General features: G+C 45.5%; 1 protein-coding gene across 12 annotated transcripts in view; it reads left to right on the forward strand.

Moving 5' to 3' along the window:
• Positions 1 to 18,525, forward strand: part of LOC129817521 (protein 4.1-like) — a 96,991-nt gene that overhangs the window by 68,251 nt on the left and 10,215 nt on the right. For 7 of the 12 annotated variants that reach the window (XM_055872856.1, XM_055872857.1, XM_055872862.1 and 4 more), the window contains exons 6-14: positions 2,814 to 2,889; positions 3,747 to 3,965; positions 5,192 to 5,279; positions 6,455 to 6,607; positions 6,926 to 7,023; positions 9,934 to 10,106; positions 12,476 to 12,573; positions 15,304 to 15,357; positions 15,495 to 15,527. In XM_055872856.1, the coding sequence (XP_055728831.1) occupies positions 2,814 to 2,889; positions 3,747 to 3,965; positions 5,192 to 5,279; positions 6,455 to 6,607; positions 6,926 to 7,023; positions 9,934 to 10,106; positions 12,476 to 12,573; positions 15,304 to 15,357; positions 15,495 to 15,527 (992 nt within the window). Of the gene's footprint in view, positions 1 to 2,813; positions 2,890 to 3,746; positions 3,966 to 5,191; positions 5,280 to 6,454; positions 6,608 to 6,925; positions 7,024 to 9,933; positions 10,107 to 12,475; positions 12,574 to 15,303; positions 15,358 to 15,494; positions 15,528 to 16,113; positions 16,177 to 18,525 lie in introns of all 12 variants that reach the window. The other 5 variants (XM_055872860.1, XM_055872858.1, XM_055872861.1 and 2 more) reach the window with 3 other exon arrangements.

Raw genomic sequence — 18,525 nt, forward strand, 5'->3', positions numbered from 1 at the left:
GATATTCCATTAAATCAGCCATTTCCAGCTACAATAGCCATTTACAACATTAACCATGTCTACACTATTTCTGATCAATTTGTTATTTTAATACACAAAAAAGTAGCTTTTCTTTCAAAAACAAAGACATTTCTACGTGACCCCAAATTTTTGAACAGTAGTCTCACATTTTTTAAAATATAATCACATTTTTATTTGGCGTGCCCCCGAATGGCATTGCGCGTACCCCTGGGGGTATTGCTGCTTGTGGATATGATTCTATGATATGGCACTCCCCTCCCAATTCCATTTCATGCAAGCTGCTGTGCCTGTGTGCCCTGTAATAGCACTCTATAATGTGTGTGTGACTGGGGAATGGAGGCTAGCCTATCACATGAATTGAGGCCTCAGCTCAGACCCATTTATCTTCAGCCTGTGACTCAGACTGGAACATTTCAAGGATAATTGAAAATCGGAAAACAGGCCAGAGATGAGGGGGAGACTGAAATCCCTTGTGCCCATGTCACACCACCACAGCTGACTTTTTGAAGGTCATCTTTATAAAAACGCTTACTTTGTACGAGTCTGCCCATGAATGCTCACTTAGAAAATTACCCTGATTTCCAAAGCTGTTTCTGTGCTAGATGACACCAGTTTTTTTTGCTCCGTTTTTGTCCATTCACACCTGAAATACTACACCTAATCGGACAGTTGAAGATACTGTTCTGCACAGTTTCTTTACCGCTCACACACACACTAAGAAAGCACTATGTTCTTGGACAGATCCTCACATTTCAGTGCATCAGTCTTTAAACTGCTCCTTGCTTTCTTAAACGGTCACTGACCTCTTCGCTCAGTCTGGCCAAAGGACAATGGCTACAATATGACCACAGTTGTAACAGGAGAGGAACAGTGGCAGTTTAGCTTGTGGGGTCATTTTTGGAATTCCTCTAATGACATATCCTGTATCCCATGCCCGCACTAAGCATGTGTGAATTTGGCATGGTTTTCCTTGTGTTTTGTAGATTTAAAAAGGGGAGAAAAGAGCATTGTTTGTATGACTTTCAATGAATTCTCGATGTCATGCAGACTTGAAAAGAGAAGTAAATTCCTCCCCAAATGTAATTTTCTCCGCACAGTCAATGCAATTCCTTCCTTGCCTGGCCCTTCTTTCCTATGTTCCTTCTCACGAGGCCTAGGGTTCTGGGAAGAATGAAAGGCAGAGCCATTCAGTTCTGCAGCAAAGCAAATGGCCCGCATGGAATCCCTGTATGATTACTCTGTTCCAGCATAGTGTCCAGACCAGTTAAACTCACTCGCCTGCAGCTAGACCGAAAGGACATTACTCTCGCTCTCCACTGATAAGCAGACACAGAAAACCACTTTTTATTATTTCACTATCCCTTTTCTGGATGAAAAAGCCTGAATTCCTCATATGTTTTTGAACATAAATTTCAGGGAAAGAGAGTGGGAAGACCATTAAGTCTTATGTCAGGACACGGTGGATATTTGTTGTAAATTGAGCCATTGCATAACATCATGTCTCCCACCCAGAGGGTGAGAGACTGTCATCATCATCCATCTCTTCTCTCCCCGGGTGTAATCAGGCTAGCGTCACCCCCCCCCCCCCCCCGACCCACCCCTTCTTTCTCTCTCTTAGCTAGCGGTTGCTAGGTGACAACCAGACCTACCCTAATGCTGACGAGGCTCTAGGCATCGCCACATCAAGCCAGTGGTCTGTGACTGGACACACACACAGAGATGAGTAGGTAGTGTGTATTAGCACTGCTAATCCTGTCTCATCTCACATGGCGGCTCTCTTATCGCTGACAACAGGAAGTATAACATGGAGCCCTGCAAAGGGCTCTTAAGCCCATCTGGCCCCCATCTGACCCCAACACTAGTAGTCTCTATAAAAAGTAGGCTACTACTAGAAAGTAGATTGCTTATGTAAAAGTGAATCCATATCATGATTTAGTGTTGAAGATTTGACGTTGATTTTAAAAACCCTTTTGTGGTAGTTGTTGAATGTGTGGCTCTGAAATGTTCTCTGCTAGCTGGTTGAATCCTAATGTAGTCTATTTTACTGATTTTTAAAATCCCCTCAGCGTGTCTAATGATGAATACTCAAAATGGAAAAGTGTAATTTTAAAGGCCTTGTTTCTACTCTGCCATTTTAGATTAGACTCTGTGCACGACCATATCAAAACAACTCTCCTCCGGATGGCCTATGTCTCTCCAGGCTTGATAAAACTTCCACTTCAAAGCCTCTCCTCACGGGTCTTAGCTGTTGCGTAATTGCTTACAGCTGCTGCTTCCCAGTGTGTTCCGTGTGGCTCAGTTGGTAGAGCATGGCGCTTGCAACGCCAGGGTTGTGGGTTCAATTCCCACGGGGGGACCAGGATGAATATGTATGAACTTTCCAATTTGTAAGTCGCTCTGGATAAGAGCGTCTGCTAAATGACTTAAATGTAATGTAACTGTTCTCTTCCTCTTTCCATCTCTTTTCCCCCTCCCCCACCACACCCACACTCCTTACGGACAGTCGATGAGCACAGCTGTTCGAGCAAGGATGTGTTCTTAGCACATCTGGCTTGGGAAGATTCCACCATCGCTTGTTTTTCTTTGTTGGTTATTTGACACTAAACGCATAATTGCCTTCCTCTACATACAGTACAAACGCTCACCTAAATGCTTAGCCGGACTCACTTCTTCTAGGCTTGAACACATGTGGCCTGACGCCTCAGAGGAATGTATAATATGTTGTGTTATGATAATGAAGAATGTATTTCCTTTAGTCTTTAAATCAGATGAGTCCTGTTCTCTCTCCACAGATACCTCCTGGCAGTTAGCGTTCAATGTCAAGTTCTACCCTCCTGATCCAGCCCAGCTAACTGAGGATATTACCAGGTAATGCGTGTATGCCACGCAGGTGGCCCGGAGCAGTCAAAAACCTACAGTCTGTTAAAATGTTGCATTCACACTTTTGACATCTTTCCAGAGTATTTTGTACTCAGGAAATGTAAATAGTTCTACTGTAGATACTGTAACAGTACATGTTATTGATTTTTGGCCAGCATGCACACACAACTAACACATAAGCAAGCACTGTTATTCACTATACAACTGTGAATATATACACCTCTAATCCAGTAAAGGGAGGTGTAGTACTGTGCTGCACAGTAGTTGCACACCACAGCAGCAACATGCAGTAGACCCCTGGTCGATAAGGTCAGAAGAGCAGCGCACGGAGGGGAGAGAGGGGGGACGATGTGCTGTACACGGAGTGTTCAATGTCCGTGTGTTTCCCCCAGTGTCTCATCCCACTCGGCTCTGAGCCCTCAGCGGCATCACTCCGGTCACTCCCTAATCTAGCGTAGAATGCCCTCTTTGATCGGCACCCGTCAAAAGGTTGCAGCAATATCGAATGCAGTGGAGCTGTCTTCAGCCTCCAGAGTTTAGTTTCAGCACAGCGCCAGATCCAAGGTCACAGGCAATCATCTCGCACACCTACCTTTTTTTCTCTCTGTGTGCCGTTACCGCACACGCTATTTCTGCTGTTGAGAGTCTGCAGGCTGCTGCTGTACTGTAAGGCACAGGAAACCGCCCCCACACACCACGTTCACGTGCTGAATGTCATGTCAGATCTGAACTAGTGGATTAGTGTCATGATAAACATATAGACCAAATGTACAAAATCTATTCCATGCCCTTTGATCCCATCTCGCTCGCCTCTCTTTCTTCCCCATCTCTCCATCTCCCTGTAGATATCTCCTGTGCCTTCAGCTCCGGCAGGACATAGCTTCGGGGCGTCTACCCTGCTCCTTCGTCACCCACTCTCTGCTGGGTTCCTACTCCCTGCAGGCCGAGCTGGGAGACCACGACCCCGATGAGCAACGCCTCGACTACATCAGTGACTTCCAGTTTGCCCCCTCACAGACTAAGGAGATGGAGGAGAAGGTGGTGGAGCTCCACAAAACTCACAGGTCAGAGCCGTGTGGGGTTAAAGCAAGCAAGAGGAAGCAAGCAAGAGGAAGTGCCACTCAAATCACATTTTATTGGTCACATACACATGGTTAGCAGATGTTTATGTGAGTGTAGCAAAATGCTTGTGCTTCTAGTTCCAACTAAAGTAATATCTAACAAGTAATCTACCAAATTCACAACTACATTATTCACACAAATGTAAAGGAATGAATAGAATATGTACATATAAATATATGGATGAGCGATGGCTTGCGGCATAGGCAAGATACAGTAGATGGTATAGAATACAGTATATACATATGAGATGAGTAATGTAGGATTTGTAAACATTATTAAAGTGGTGTTATTTATGGTGACTAGTGATACCTTTATTAAATCCATTTATTTACTTGGCCAGAGTTTTGAGTCTGTTGGAAGCAGCCTCTATGTTAATGATGGCTGTTTAACAGTCGGATGGCCTTGAGATAGAAGCTGTTTTTCAGTCTCTTGGTCCCAGCTTTGATGCACCTGAACTGACCTCGCCTTCTGGATGACAGGCAGTGGCTCAGGTGGTTGTTGTCCTTGATGATCTTTTTGACCTTCCTGTGACATCGGGTGCTGTAGGTGTCCTGGAGGGCGGGTAGTTTTCCCCCGGTGATGCGTTGTGCAGACCGCACTACTCTCTGGAGAGCCTTGTGGTTGAGGGTGGTGCAATTGCTATACCAGGCGGTGATACAGCCTGACAGGAGGCTCTCGATTGTGCATCTGTAAATGTTTGTCAGTGTTTTTAGATGATAAGCCAAATTTCTTCAACCTCCTGAGTTTGAGGAGGCGCTGTTGTACCTTCACCACGCTGTCTGTGTGGGTGGACCATTTCAGTCTGTCCGTGACGTGTACGCTGAGGAACTTAAAACTTTCCACCTTCTCCACTACTGTCCCGTCGATGTGGATAGGGGGGTGCTTCCTCTGCTGTTTCTTGTAGTCTACGATCATCCCCTCTTCTGACACTGACATTGAAGTCATCACTGAAGGGGCCTCTTTAAACCACCAGGCTGTGGGGACAGGGGAGAGACACCTGTGTAGAAATTAGATTGGAAATTACCCCTTGCCTGTACTAAACCCTGTGATTATCATATTTTGAATTCCCTGTTTTCAGCACCTGCCATTTATCTATTGATTTATCATTGACTTGAACTTTTCACCTCTGTTTGTTTTGGATTGTTTTATGTTTTGTCTACCATTCTAGGGGGATGACTCCTGCTCAAGCAGATACCCAGTTCTTAGAAAACGCCAAGAAGTTGTCGATGTATGGTGTCGATCTCCACCATGCCAAGGTGACTGACACACCCAGGCACTGGCTTTTGGAATGTCCAATCCAACCAGAAATTATGTTTAAGAAATCACTTCTGTATACATTTTGGGAAAATACTAGGAAATACATTTGTGATGTTTATAAAATGCCCTGCGATGAGAATGTCAACCTCATAGCCGTAAAAAAAAAAATATGATTGAACTGTAAATTCTTAACAAGGAGGCATAGCCTACTGGTCAGTATCCAAACTTAGTCATTAGTCAAGGAACTGTTCTCCTATGCTCCATTCTTTGTGTATGGAAGTCTGTTGAAATGCCTGTGAGAGCACACAGGACTCAGGGAGGCTCCTTTGATGTAGTGTGCAGTGAGGGGAAGAAAGAGGCAGGCAGAAAACACAAAGCCAAAGCAGAAAGTGCATCAGCTGTACAAATACATGTGGTGGAGCCGGAGCTCTTTTCACTGTGCCGTCTGCATGGGAACAGCCCTGTGGAATGAACCCTTCTCTCTCCCGGTGGACTGGACATGGGTTGAAAATACTCCCATAAATGTTCTATTGGTCTAGAGCACAGAGGGAGGGGGGGGGGGGGGGGGGGGTTGGGAAGAGAGAGAAGGGGGGGTTGGGAAGAGGATGAGAGGGGGGGGCAGTGACCTCTTAGTGCAGATCCCAACCGTCAGTAATTAGTGAGTAAAGTGTATGTCAGGCCCTTATCTCCTCGCACTCTTTCGGTAGGTAGGCAGACAGCCACGTTCAAGGGTTGTGTGGAGAAGCATGTCATGGCCATGGAGTGAGAGGGGGTGGTTAAAAGCCATGTTTGTGTCTAATAGTTGCCATGCCCATCAGCGGCGATGGATTTTCCTCCTCGTTTTACAGTTTGATACACAAATCAATAGCCACTCGGTATCAAACTATCCATATGTCCCGGACTTAAAAGACCCTTTATGGCATCATGCAAGTTCGATAACAACGTTACCATTGAGTTATGGTGGGATGATTGAATATCCAGCCTTATTCAATTGTATGTAATATGTAATCTTATTCCATTGTGAGTCTTGGCAATATTATAAATCTTCTGGACTGAAATCTGAGAACGTTGTCTGCTCTCTATCCATGTTGTCTGTACTGCTGCAAACGTGACTGTTTTCTGTTCATTATACTTTGCTGAACTGTTGCTTTGGCTGTTGTCTTTGTGTCTGCAGGACTCTGAGGGAGTGGACATCATGTTGGGAGTGTGTGCCAATGGCCTGCTGATCTACAAAGACCGACTCCGGATAAACCGCTTTGCCTGGCCAAAAATCCTCAAGATCTCCTACAAACGTAGCAACTTCTATATCAAAATCAGGCCGGGAGAGGTACAGAACCGCACCGCCCTCAGAGGAAAAACAAGACATTTCCACATTTTACTCTTGTCCTTTCCAAAACCCACTCCAGAGATCAGCTGTAGGAAAGAGATTCCATCATTGAGCCAAATACTGACAATGTTAGGACATGGTTTGATTGTGGAGATGGAAATGCTGACGTTTAGGTATTTCTTTCTCAAGGCCCAATTCAAACTAGTTTTGTGGAAGGAGCGGGGGGTTTGGTCCATATCTCGTTTTTTGTGGAGCATGTTTTCTAACTTGGCCAGTTCTAGTACTCGGTGGAACTCAGTTATATGCTCTGTCTTCCAGACGGAGCAGTTTGAGAGCACCGTGGGCTTCAAGCTGCCCAACCACCGCTCTGCCAAGAGGGTCTGGAAGGTCTGCGTGGAGAATCACACCTTCTTCAGGTAACAATCACTCTCAGCTCCCATGTCAACGACACCAACATAGGTTTAACCTCGAACTCACTGCATCAGACTTGAAAAGATGTCTGAACCAGGAAGAACTAGTGTGTTAGGTCCTCTGAAGTCTGTTGTTTTTGAATGATTGCACCTTTCTTTATAGTGTTCTGTTCCACCTTGCAACTTTATCTATTGGCCCTTTTCTAACCTGTTGACTCTGAAATGTGTCTAAGCTAACACAGTTAGTCCGAGCCCATGTCAGTGGGGATGGTTAAATGTCCCCCCCCCCCCAACCCTATGCACTTATTTGTTCAACTCTCTCCTTAGCTTCCACTCTGCAGGGCTGTATGATTAAGGAAGCAAGTGTCCCCAGTTTTTGCCTCAGGCAGCACCATCTTCAGATTAGCCTTAACGTTGGTAGCCCTGCCCCCTGGTAAACAGTGTATGATCTTCAGATTAGCCTTAACGTCGGTAGCCCTGCCCCCTGGTAAACAGTGTATGATCTTCAGATTAGCCTTAATGTCGGTAGCCCTGCCCCCTGGTAAACAGTGTATGATCTTCAGATTAGCCTTAACGTCGGTAGCCCTGCCCCCTGGTAAACAGTGTATGATCTTCAGATTAGCCTTAACGTCGGTAGCCCTGCCCCCTGGTAAACAGTGTATGATCTTCAGATTAGCCTTAACGTCGGTAGCCCTGCCCCCTGGTAAACAGTGTATGATCTTCAGATTAGCCTTAACGTCGGTAGCCCTGCCCCCTGGTAAACAGTGTATGATCTTCAGATTAGCCTTAACATCGGTAGCCCTGCCCCCTGGTAAACAGTGTATGATCTTCAGATTAGCCTTAACGTCGGTAGCCCTGCCCCCTGGTAAACAGTGTATGATCTTCAGATTAGCCTTAACGTCGGTAGCCCTGCCCCCTGGTAAACAGTGTATGATCGCTGGATGATTCTTTTTAATTCTAATACTGCGGTAATGGAGTCACCAATGACTAGGGTTTTCAATTTGTCAGAGCTAATGGTTTGAGGCTTCGGCAGCTCAGACCCCATAACGGGTGGAGGAGAGAGCTGGGAAGGCTCGGGCATCTGACTCCGACTCATTGCTTTGGGGAGAGCACCAGTTGAAAGTTTCTATCGGCTGAATGATCGACAACGGTTGAGAATGCCGACAGTATTTCTTTCCAGAAGCCATGAGAAAATGTCCGACTGTGGGGACTGCAGGGGGATTAACACTACGTGTATTTATTGGTGATGCAGCATCATCCTTCCCTACACTTAAATTGCCCTTGCCTAACGATTTGCATCTCAAGCCCGGCTTGCAACTCTGCTATCCTCACCATAAGGCGATAGTAATCCTGTATATTAAGAGTACAGCGACTGCAATGAGAAGGCATCATGTTACTAAGGGGTTTTTTCCGCCCGGAGGAGGTCCTGCAGATCTATGTCCAGATGAAGCATCCGGGGTGAAAAAGTTGAATTAAAAAAAAGTTGTGTGAGGATAAAACTAAGACCTTGGTTAACTTGTTAAGTACAGAGTTTGATAAAATACTTAAGTAAAAAACAAAAAAGTTTGGCAGGTAGCCAAGTAGCAACCAACGGTACAGCAGTATGGAGACAATGCGGAAGTGTGTTGCATCACGTAATAAATCCCACCTGCTGCGCCTCGCATTATTTGATAGTTCGTAAGAGGATTGTCGGCACACGCCAAATTGAAACCAGATACGGCATGGAGATCCTCGGCTGTTTAATCGAGTTGTTATTCTTGGCACAGACAACGAGGAGGGGAGCAACAGCCTCAAACAAAGCAAAAATCACTCACTGCCTTGCCTTCAACCCAACCAGTAATATCCCAAAGCCCTGTAGAGCCCCTCTTTCTCCTCCTCTCATTCAGATCTTCTGTGTGCTAAAGCAACTCCTAGTAATGACTGTCCTTGATCTGTCAAATTTGAATTTCAAACACCGCCATCCACTTTAATGGTCTTGTACATTGATATCAATACTAATGAGGGCTTTTAAATTGTCGCGCTTACTAGCAATTTGGTCCGAAGTGGCTTTTCTTGGTCTGTGATGTGAGGGCATGATGTCATGATAGACCCAGGCCCTCGCTGGGCTGGGATGGAGAAGCGATGCTGAGATTATAATGGGATCCACAGACACCCTGACATCCCAGCAGCACACCTAGGGCCAGTGTGACGGGGTTGAAATCAGCCCTGGTCTGCATACCCCTGGGATAAACAACAGAACAGACACCTTCCTAGTCCGCCTGTATAACAGCAGAGAGCAGAGCCTTGGAGAGGACCCCAGTATGGCTTAACCTGACACCACTAGAAAGATGCCACAGACATCTGGACCCCCAGCCTGCCGCTCCCTCAGGCTGGGCACATACGTGTGTGTGAAATGTCTGAGTGAAGGGCCCTGCAAAGTAAATAGGGGAGAGATGGGCGGACGGGAAAGCCCTGTCTCCATGGGAGATTAAGGATAGGGGCAGGGAAGATTTTGAATATCTAGCCCCAAACACAGCTGTTACGCAGAGCCAGCGAAGGAGAATAGGAGACCGTTTACTGTTCGGCGCCCAGCGTTTGACGGGGTTTACAGCTCATGTTCACTTACGGTCACTGACAAACAATGAGACTGTGGAATGGATCTTTTATCTAGGTCTTCATGACTCATCCATAATCTCTGTATTTACACACAGAGATAGCTAGGTTTATCACTTTCGTCTGTGGTTAGCCTAGGTCACAGGCAGGACATTTAAAAATATATATATAGTGAAAAAAGATTGTACTCTTTGTCTATATAGCCTCACTGTCATCCAGTAAACTGAAATAACATATCCACATGGAGTTTACACACTGCACCAAATACTGTATATGATAGTATTTGTTTGTTTTCATCTTATTTTGGTCCTATTCTTGCTCCAGGTTGATGACTCCAGAAGCGCCCACTAAAGCTAAGTTCCTCACACTGGGCTCTAAGTTCCGCTACAGTGGGCGGACCCAGGCCCAAACACGACAGGCCAGCACCCTCATCGACAGGCCGGCACCCTACTTCGAGCGCACCTCCAGCAAGCGCATCTCACGAAGCCTGGATGGAGGTTGGCAGTGGCACTAGACAACACACACAGTTGGGATTTGGGTTGATGTATTGTTATGCCCAGTGCCCACTACGTTGGACTATGGGCAGCACTGGTATTCTGGTAATGAGTACAGTATGAGTCAGTCTATAGCTGTCTCTGCAGACGAGGAGATGAGTGTTACTCAGTGGAGCATAGCCTCTGATCCTGGCCTACACTAGCAGCTGGTCTCTTTGTGATCATGAGAGTGTTTTCATTCAGTCAGCTCAGTGCAGACACCGTAGGGGGGCTGTCACAGAACCGCATGCTACCTCAGCCCTGCCATCAAAGAGACATTTAGATAAACTGCTGAAGAAACTCCCAAAACAGCGAGTGAGAGAAGTAGAGAAGGTAACAAAGGACCCTCAGGATCAGAGGAAACCCATTCCCGTGAGATATACAGAAACGTCCCCGTTCAGATGTTCCGTGTGACAACGTTATCAACGTGCCTCAGCATGCATTCTGTTCCCCCGCCAACCATTAAAGGTTAGAGGGAACAAACCACTATCCTCCTAGTTTTAGTCAGCTCAAAATGTCTCGTGAGCTGAACTATGCTGGTTTTGCATTTAGTCAAACATGTTACAGTGACTGGGGATGAACATTCCTATAGCCTACTATGAGGCGATTTCTCTCTTCCAAGTGTTTTTAGAAGAACCATTTTGCAGTGTCCTGTACAACGTCAGCCAGTGTTTAGCTGTAGGCATGACATATTCCCTCACTCTCATTGCTATTGGCTATATACAGGAAATGGCTCCAACATCTGTTTCCCTTTGTTGGAACTTTGGGAAGGACTGTGGATGAAACTGGACTCATTCTTCTTGACCAGGGGATTTCAATATGTTTCTATGGCTAGACCCAGGCTGTATACATTATATTGTACATTTAACATGGGAAAGAAACAGTGCCACTAAAATGTTAACAAGCTTGAAGGATGTTCTCTGGCCAAGGCCCATGTGAATTTGTAAGCCTATTTTCCACCAGAAAAGCATTCTAGAAATTGCTCTGTGCAAAACCTAGTGTCTTTGCGTGATATGGGGAATTAGACTGTAATACTGGCCTGGCTGCTATGCAGATGAAATGCAGGTGATGGTGTAGCTGAAAGTGAAGTAGTAATTAAATGGCGAAGCTTGAAAATGTACAGTGCCTCTTCTGACAAAGATTAGTGTGTTATATTGACTGTTCAGTTTTTTGCTTCCAACTTCAGCAGCACAAGTCTCGGAGGAGAATCCTAGATGAACATGAGTCACCAAAGGAATGCCGATCTCGATACTCTACGATGCCATGAATAGCCTACAATAACATTTAGCAAGATGATGGTTTTGCCTTCACTCTCTGTCTAGCTTGTAAATCTAGGATAACTCAATCAAAAGTCCCAAATACCCCATGTGTACTAAGGCCGGGCCATTCATTAATAAAGGGTTACTCGACTAACACACGCTAACCTGGGCCTGCTCTGGAATCCCTTTTCTTTGCTTCCTCACTCCTTCTTTCCCCTCCTGTATGTAGGGCCTCTCTCAGCCTCTTGATCATTCATCATCAGCCCAATGCAGTGTACTATTAATTCCCTCGCCTTCCTCTGTAGTAGAGGGATAAATTAGAAGAGGGCGTGAGGGAACCATTTTGTTTTCCGTCTGGCCAGCCGTGGAGACTTCACTCTCTCTGCTCTGGCCCCTGACTAGGGCCCCCAGAGCTTCAGATACAGCAGGTGTGAGACTGGGACTCTGAATGAGACAGGGCTAGCTGAGGAGAATTTGGTCCTGGTCTCTGGATAAATCCCTCTCTCCCCTCTCAACACATGGCACAACAATACAGGGAGTGGTGGCTGTGCTGTGGGTGGCATGGTCAGTTACTGATGATATCAGGTTCCATATCAAACCCTTACTACTAAACCTCAAGAATCCATAACTACACTGCACCGCTGTGTGTGTGTGTTGGCACTGCTAAATACACTACTGTACATTACGGCTAGCATGACATGTCAATCATTACTGTAGTTTCACATAGACCTAGCATTTAGCCAAAGAACTGATCCTGTGTAATTTCTCTAACCTCTTCCATCTGAATAGCTATTGGACATAGGCATTTACTATACCAAAACAAAGAGCCATGTCTGGTATGTACTATGAATCCATGCAATTATGGTCTAATCTCGTCCACAAAAGGCGGGTACATTTTATTCATATGGTCCAGATTAAACTGTGCTCTGGGGTGAGAGCGCCCTCTGCTGGCCAGGCATTGACATTAGCATGATGTGCTCAATTGTAGAGCTCTCTGAAGTATGCATAAATGAATGGAGAATATGAATGTTTCATAAAGCTTGGATATGTGCCGTCTTGTCTGTGCCCCTTCAGCTCCAGTGATCAACGTGATCGATGCCCAGGACTCGGCCCCTACCTCTGTGGGGAACGGCAGGGAGCCTGGCCTGGAACTTTCCTCTGACTCCTCCAAGGTGAGAGATCATCCCGCTACCTCCTAACTCAATCTCTTGTCTTTCAAGGAAGACCCAAACATCCGACATCCTGTTGTTGAATTGGAAATGAATAGTCTGTCTGTCTAATGCCTAATGATTTTGTCTCAAAGGAACTCAATTAATTATCTCTACTGTCTAGCTTAGAATAACTAGCTTCTTGTTCTGTTAGATTTATTGACTTAATCTTGGTTTTGTCAACCTGTGGAGTTGAATTAGCCAGAGCTATAGGATGACATCCTGAACTGTCTGCTTCGTACCATAATGCCTATTAGGAGAGTGTAAGACTCTCTTGACATGCGGGTGCTGAATAAAGGATCATATTCATCCTTAACATAACAGTGACTTGTCCATAATGCAATTTCATTATGGGGGCACTGTCTTAGTTGTACAAGTGGTAATGTACACCAATAGGATCCCCTCCCCCTCCTAACATTGTGATATTAATCGAGACTCCACTAACTGGATTCTTGGTTGGCGGATGTTGTCCTGCCATGGTCATGGTCATGGTTTACCTGGAAGTAAAAATTAAGGGGACAGGGCTAAAAGTAATTGAGTTTTGAATTCAAATTGAATGGGAACAACCACTGTGATATATCTCTAACTCAATCACAAAGACCTTCCTGTTTTTGGGTTGCTTTAGATTCTTCCCCTTCCTGTCATCTACTCTGACTTCTCTGCATCTGTCCACTAGTGTTCTCAGTTCTGATCCTGTTGTAGACTGCGCTTGACCCTCCTCCCCCAGCACCTCCTGGACCACCCCCTGACCTTTGACCCCTGACCTCTCACTGCCCCAACTATGTGACCTCTTGTCTGCACCCGTGTTACTCTGCTGCACCCCTGACCTGACACGTCTCACTAATGGTGTTTCTTTCTCCCCTCTTTTCCTGCGCACACTTTCCTCTTACCGTTTTATCATTTTTCACACATTTGTTTCTTCTTCTCTTGGTTGTGATTATTGCTTGTGTTTTTCCCCCTCACCGCTTCCTTCCCTGCATGGTGTCTACATGTGGCCTTCTTTCTCTGTATGGGGGAAACGACGGGTTTATCACTGTGCAGTCAATCTTCATGTTCCCCCTGTCCTTATCCTCCTCCAACTCATCCCTCCCTCCCATCCTGGACACCATCTCTGAGCTAGACGTTCTGTCCGACATCTCGGAGGACGACACCCTGTCCTGGGGCCAGCTAGATAGGGACGGGGACTATCCGAATATTTGGGATCCTGATTTTACCCCCCAGCAGCATGCAGACAGTTTGGCTGCAATAGTGCACTACCATCACCAGCCTCTAGAGGCCTTTTCTCCTCCCTCCCCCCTGGCCTGTAGCTCAGAGCCCCAGGAAGGGTCACCTGTCCAGGCCAATGATGTGGCTCAGTCCAGTCTGGGCTTCTCCCTGCTGGGGATGTTGATGGGCCTGGGCCTCCTGCCCTTCTCTCTGCTGGATGAGGACGGCTACCTCTGCTTCCCCAGCCTGCCCCAGGACTGTGCTGCCTGCTTGATCCCCTCGGGGCTGCAGCGCTACCTGCCCCTCTCCTCCCCCTCCCTGGTGCCCTCATTCATGTTCATCTTGGCTTTGCTGCTGTCTGCCTCCCAGTCCCTGGCTCTGGCCTTTCTCCTGGCCCTGACCCTGGCCCTGTCGCTCTGCTACCTGGAGCATAAGGCACCTGTCCCCGCTCATGCCCCTGTGGCCACACCCTGCTCAGACACACACACTGACACACACACTTCCCTGCTGCAGGAAGAGCTGTGTGACCAGCTGTGTGACCCCGCTGCCTGAATGTCACCATCTCACCACCCCCCCCTGCTTCTGTCTGCTCCTCCCACCCCTCACCTTAGCCAGCACGTCTGTGTTCTGCACTCCCTCCATCCCGTTACGTTTCACTCTCACTTTTCCTTTTCTTAAAACCCTATAAAATTACTAAATAGAATTTCAGTCTTTTGCCATTCTTTAGATATCTTAAATTAGTTCTTAAGAACTAATCACTCTTATTGTACCAGTATTGGCTGCTCTGTCATAAAAATAATTTAAACCTTTTTAGTGTTGTAAAATGATAATTCTTAATCCTGTGTCCCTATCTGTTTGGCTGTAAATGCCTTAGTCATATACAGGTAGATTTACAGTGTATATATAGCTCTATTTTCAAGTTAGTTTTGCCCTTTAAGGACGTCATTGCCTGTGTTGCACCCCCTATCCCATTCAGTGTTAATAGTCGCCATTTAGTACACCCGAGTTTCTGACATTTAGTACACCCGAGTTTCTGACATTTAGTACACCCGAGTTTCTGACATTTAGTACACCCGAGTTTCTGACATTTAGTACACCCGAGTTTCTGACATTTAGTACACCCGAGTTTCTGACATTTAGTACACCCGAGTTTCTGACATTTAGTACACCCGAGTTTCTGACATTTAGTACACCCGAGTTTCTGACATTTAGGCAACAATAAGAAGCATAAAGTAGGAAATGACAGATGACACAAAACGGTTGAATCAGCTCTACACAGAAAAAAGACCAGTATTCCGAGGCCAGCATGTGCATCATCCTCCATCTCATCATGTCTCACTCTCATGTGGGCAGAGCCTGGGCGCTCCTCCCACTTTCACATGGGATTGCACCGTTAGGTGGTGCTGCTGGGAATCAGGCTTTCTCATCATCCATTTCACCTTTTCTTTTCCCCGACAAAAAAACATTCCGACTACAAAAACCACGCAGGTAGAGGAGGAGCCTAGCGAAGGGGCAGCGGCCACACCTACTGAAGGCACTGAGGTCTGTGAGGGCAGTGGGCATCTTTACCATCATACTGCACCTTTTTAAGCTTATTTGTAATACAGTGTGTATATATACGGAGCTCTGGGCAGTGCAGGTATCAAACTAACATGTCCTTTTCTCCTGGGCGCTCACAGATGAAAAGAGATGAGCCAGACTCCTCCCAGCAGGTTGATTGATTAACTGTGATTGGTTGTTTGATGGTGAATTTGTCTATAGATCATCTGGGCTTTTTTACATCTTCGCTGCTCTTTATTTTTAAACCTGGGTTTCACTTATCCTGCAGGAATGTATGCTTTGTTTTTGGTTTCTTTGTGCTGCTGCCACTGATCTGTGACGTGTATGGTTTTTCTCAACACACTGCTGTTAAACCACACGCCACCACAGCTGAACATGCTGAGGCTAGGACATTGTTCTGGATAGGACATTGTTCTGGATAGGCTTGCCTTAGCTGCAGTATTCTACAGATTAACACCCAAATAAGCTCTACCTTGTGAGGAGTAAATATTCTCTAGCGCTACAGTATTATAGTTAATCACTACACAGCTAAGGTGACGTGTGGTTTAGACAGGGTCCATTCTGGTCTGCCCTGACCAGTAGTGGACGTCCAGTGTCGTTCTGTCCCAGTCTCCACAGCCTCTGCTCTGTAGTGGAACTGTCCTGACTGCACAGGTTCTCACCTCTGGGCGCTTAGGCATTTTATTTCCTTTTTTTATGTATTTTTCACAAATGCGTCTTCATTTTTTGATTCCACAGAGCGGAAAGTTGAGAGTGCAGGGGGAAAATATATATGTCAGACATAGCAATTTAATGTTGGAGGTTGGTATGACTGTGATACCTATTGGCCCGTAACTAAAGGGAATCAAAGCTCAAGCCTGTGTCCTCTATCTTGGCTCCTGTCCCAGGCTGTCTTCTCCAGTCTACCTTTCACTCTCAGGCTCTGTGTCTCTGTGTGTGTGTTTGAACACCGTTGCATGATTTTGCATGTGGGATGCGGTGCATGTCTGACCAAACAGGGTTTATTGGGGAGAGGGGGAGCGCTGATGAACGCTCAACCTCTCCTGTTATTGAGTTGAAAATTGTTTTGGATATTTTGTTTTTTCCGTTGATGTGTTTTTAACAGGACTAATGTTTCCCTAACCCAATAAGGGATTTTCCTGCTCTGGTTTGCTTGATTTAAGTTGTGAATTTGTAATGGTGTGTTAACAAACTAAACCTACCCAGAGTGTTCTCTAATCTCACACATTAGAAACGTGGAACTGTCACTAGTGCCCTTTAAAATTATGTAATTACCAGAATGTCTTTTTACAGTATTTAACCCCCTAGAGTTGCTGTCTGCTCCCCCGTGTCTCAATCCACCACATCCAGACCATGAGACATCCCGAAAATCAGTATTCTCACAAAATGGTCTGTTGTGGCAGAACGGTTTGGCCTATTATTATGACCCTCTATGGAAAGATGACACTCACGAACACTATTGTGTCTTGGGGCTCGTCTGAAGTTGGCGCAGCCGATCTGCCAAAATTGGTCTGTAGCATCCGAACAGTTTGGGCAACAAACTACCATGTGGAAAGGTGAGACTCTCACAAACACGCCCACAGGCCTTACAAGACTTGTCTGAAGGTCCCTCGATACCAGTTGAAAACATTTATGGAAGTACAGTAGCAGTCAAAAGTTTGGACACCTACTCATTCAAGGTTTTTTTTTGTGTGTGTTTTTTTACATTGTAGAATAATAGTGAAGATCTCAACTATGAAATAACACACATGGAATCATGTAACCAAAAAAGTATATTTTAGTTTCTTCAAAGTAGCCACCCTTTGCCTTGATGACAGCTTTGCACACTCTTGGCATTCTCTCAACCAGCTTCATGAGGAATGCTTTTCCAACAGTCTTGAAGGAGTTCCCACATATGCTAAGCACTTGTTGGCTGCTTTTCCTTCACTCTGTAGTCCAACTCATCCCAAACCATCTCAATTGGGTTGAGCTCGGGTGATTGTGGAGGCCAGGTCATCTGATGCAGCACTCGATCACTCTCCTTGGTCAAATAGCCCTTACACAGCCTGGAGGTGTGTTGGGTCATTGTCCTGTTGAAAAACAAATGATATTCCAACTAAGCGCAAACCAGATGGGATGGCGTATCGCTGCAGAATGCTGTGGTAGCCATGCTGGTTGTGTGCCTTGAATTCTAAATAAATCAGTGTCACCAGCAAAGCACCATCACACAACTACCTCAATGCTTCACAGTGGGAACCACACATGCGGAGATCGTTTATCCAATCTGTGTCTCACAAAGACAGTTGGAACCAAAAATGTCAAATTTGGAGTCATCAGACCAAAGGACAGATTTCCATCGGTCTAATGTCCATTGCTAATGTTTCTTGGCCCAAGCAAGTCTTCTTCTTATCAGTGTCCTTTAGTAATGGTTTCTTTTAAGTAATTAGATCATGAAGGCCTAATTCACTCATTCTCCTCTGAAAAGGAAAGGGGGATACCTACTCAGTTGTACAACTGAATGCATTCAACTTCTGCATTTAACCCAACCCCTCTGAATCAGACAGTTGTGTGTGTTACTTGACTCTGTGAAGCATTTATTTGGGCTGCAATTTCTGAGGCGGGTAACTCTAATGAACTTATCCTCTGCAGCGGAGGTAACTCTGGGATTTCCTTTCCTGTGGAGATCCAGGAGCCAGTTTCATCATAGCGCTTAATGCTTTTTGCGACTGCACTTGAAGAAACTTTCAAAGTTCTTAACATTTTCCGGATTGACTGACCTTCATGTCTTAAAGTAATGATGGTCGTCGTTTCTCTTTGCTTATTTGAGTTGTCTTGCCATAATATGGTATTTTACCAAATAGGGCCATGTTCTGTATATCACCCCTACCTTGTCGCAACACAACTGATTGGCTCAAATCCATTAAGAGGAAAGAAATTCCACAAATGAACTTTTAACAAGGCACACCTGTTAATTGAATTGCATTCCATGTGACTACCTCATGAAGCCGGTTGAGAGAATTCTAAGAATGTGCAAAGCTGTCATCAAGGCAAAGGGTGTCTACTTTGAAGAATCTCAAATATAAAATATATTTTGATTTAACACTTGGTTACTTTTTGATTTCTTCACTATTATTCTACAATGTAGAAAATAGTAAAAATAAAGAAATCCTA

The sequence above is a fragment of the Salvelinus fontinalis genome, chromosome 20 (assembly GCF_029448725.1).
Source record: "Salvelinus fontinalis isolate EN_2023a chromosome 20, ASM2944872v1, whole genome shotgun sequence".
Classification (NCBI taxonomy): domain Eukaryota; kingdom Metazoa; phylum Chordata; class Actinopteri; order Salmoniformes; family Salmonidae; genus Salvelinus; species Salvelinus fontinalis.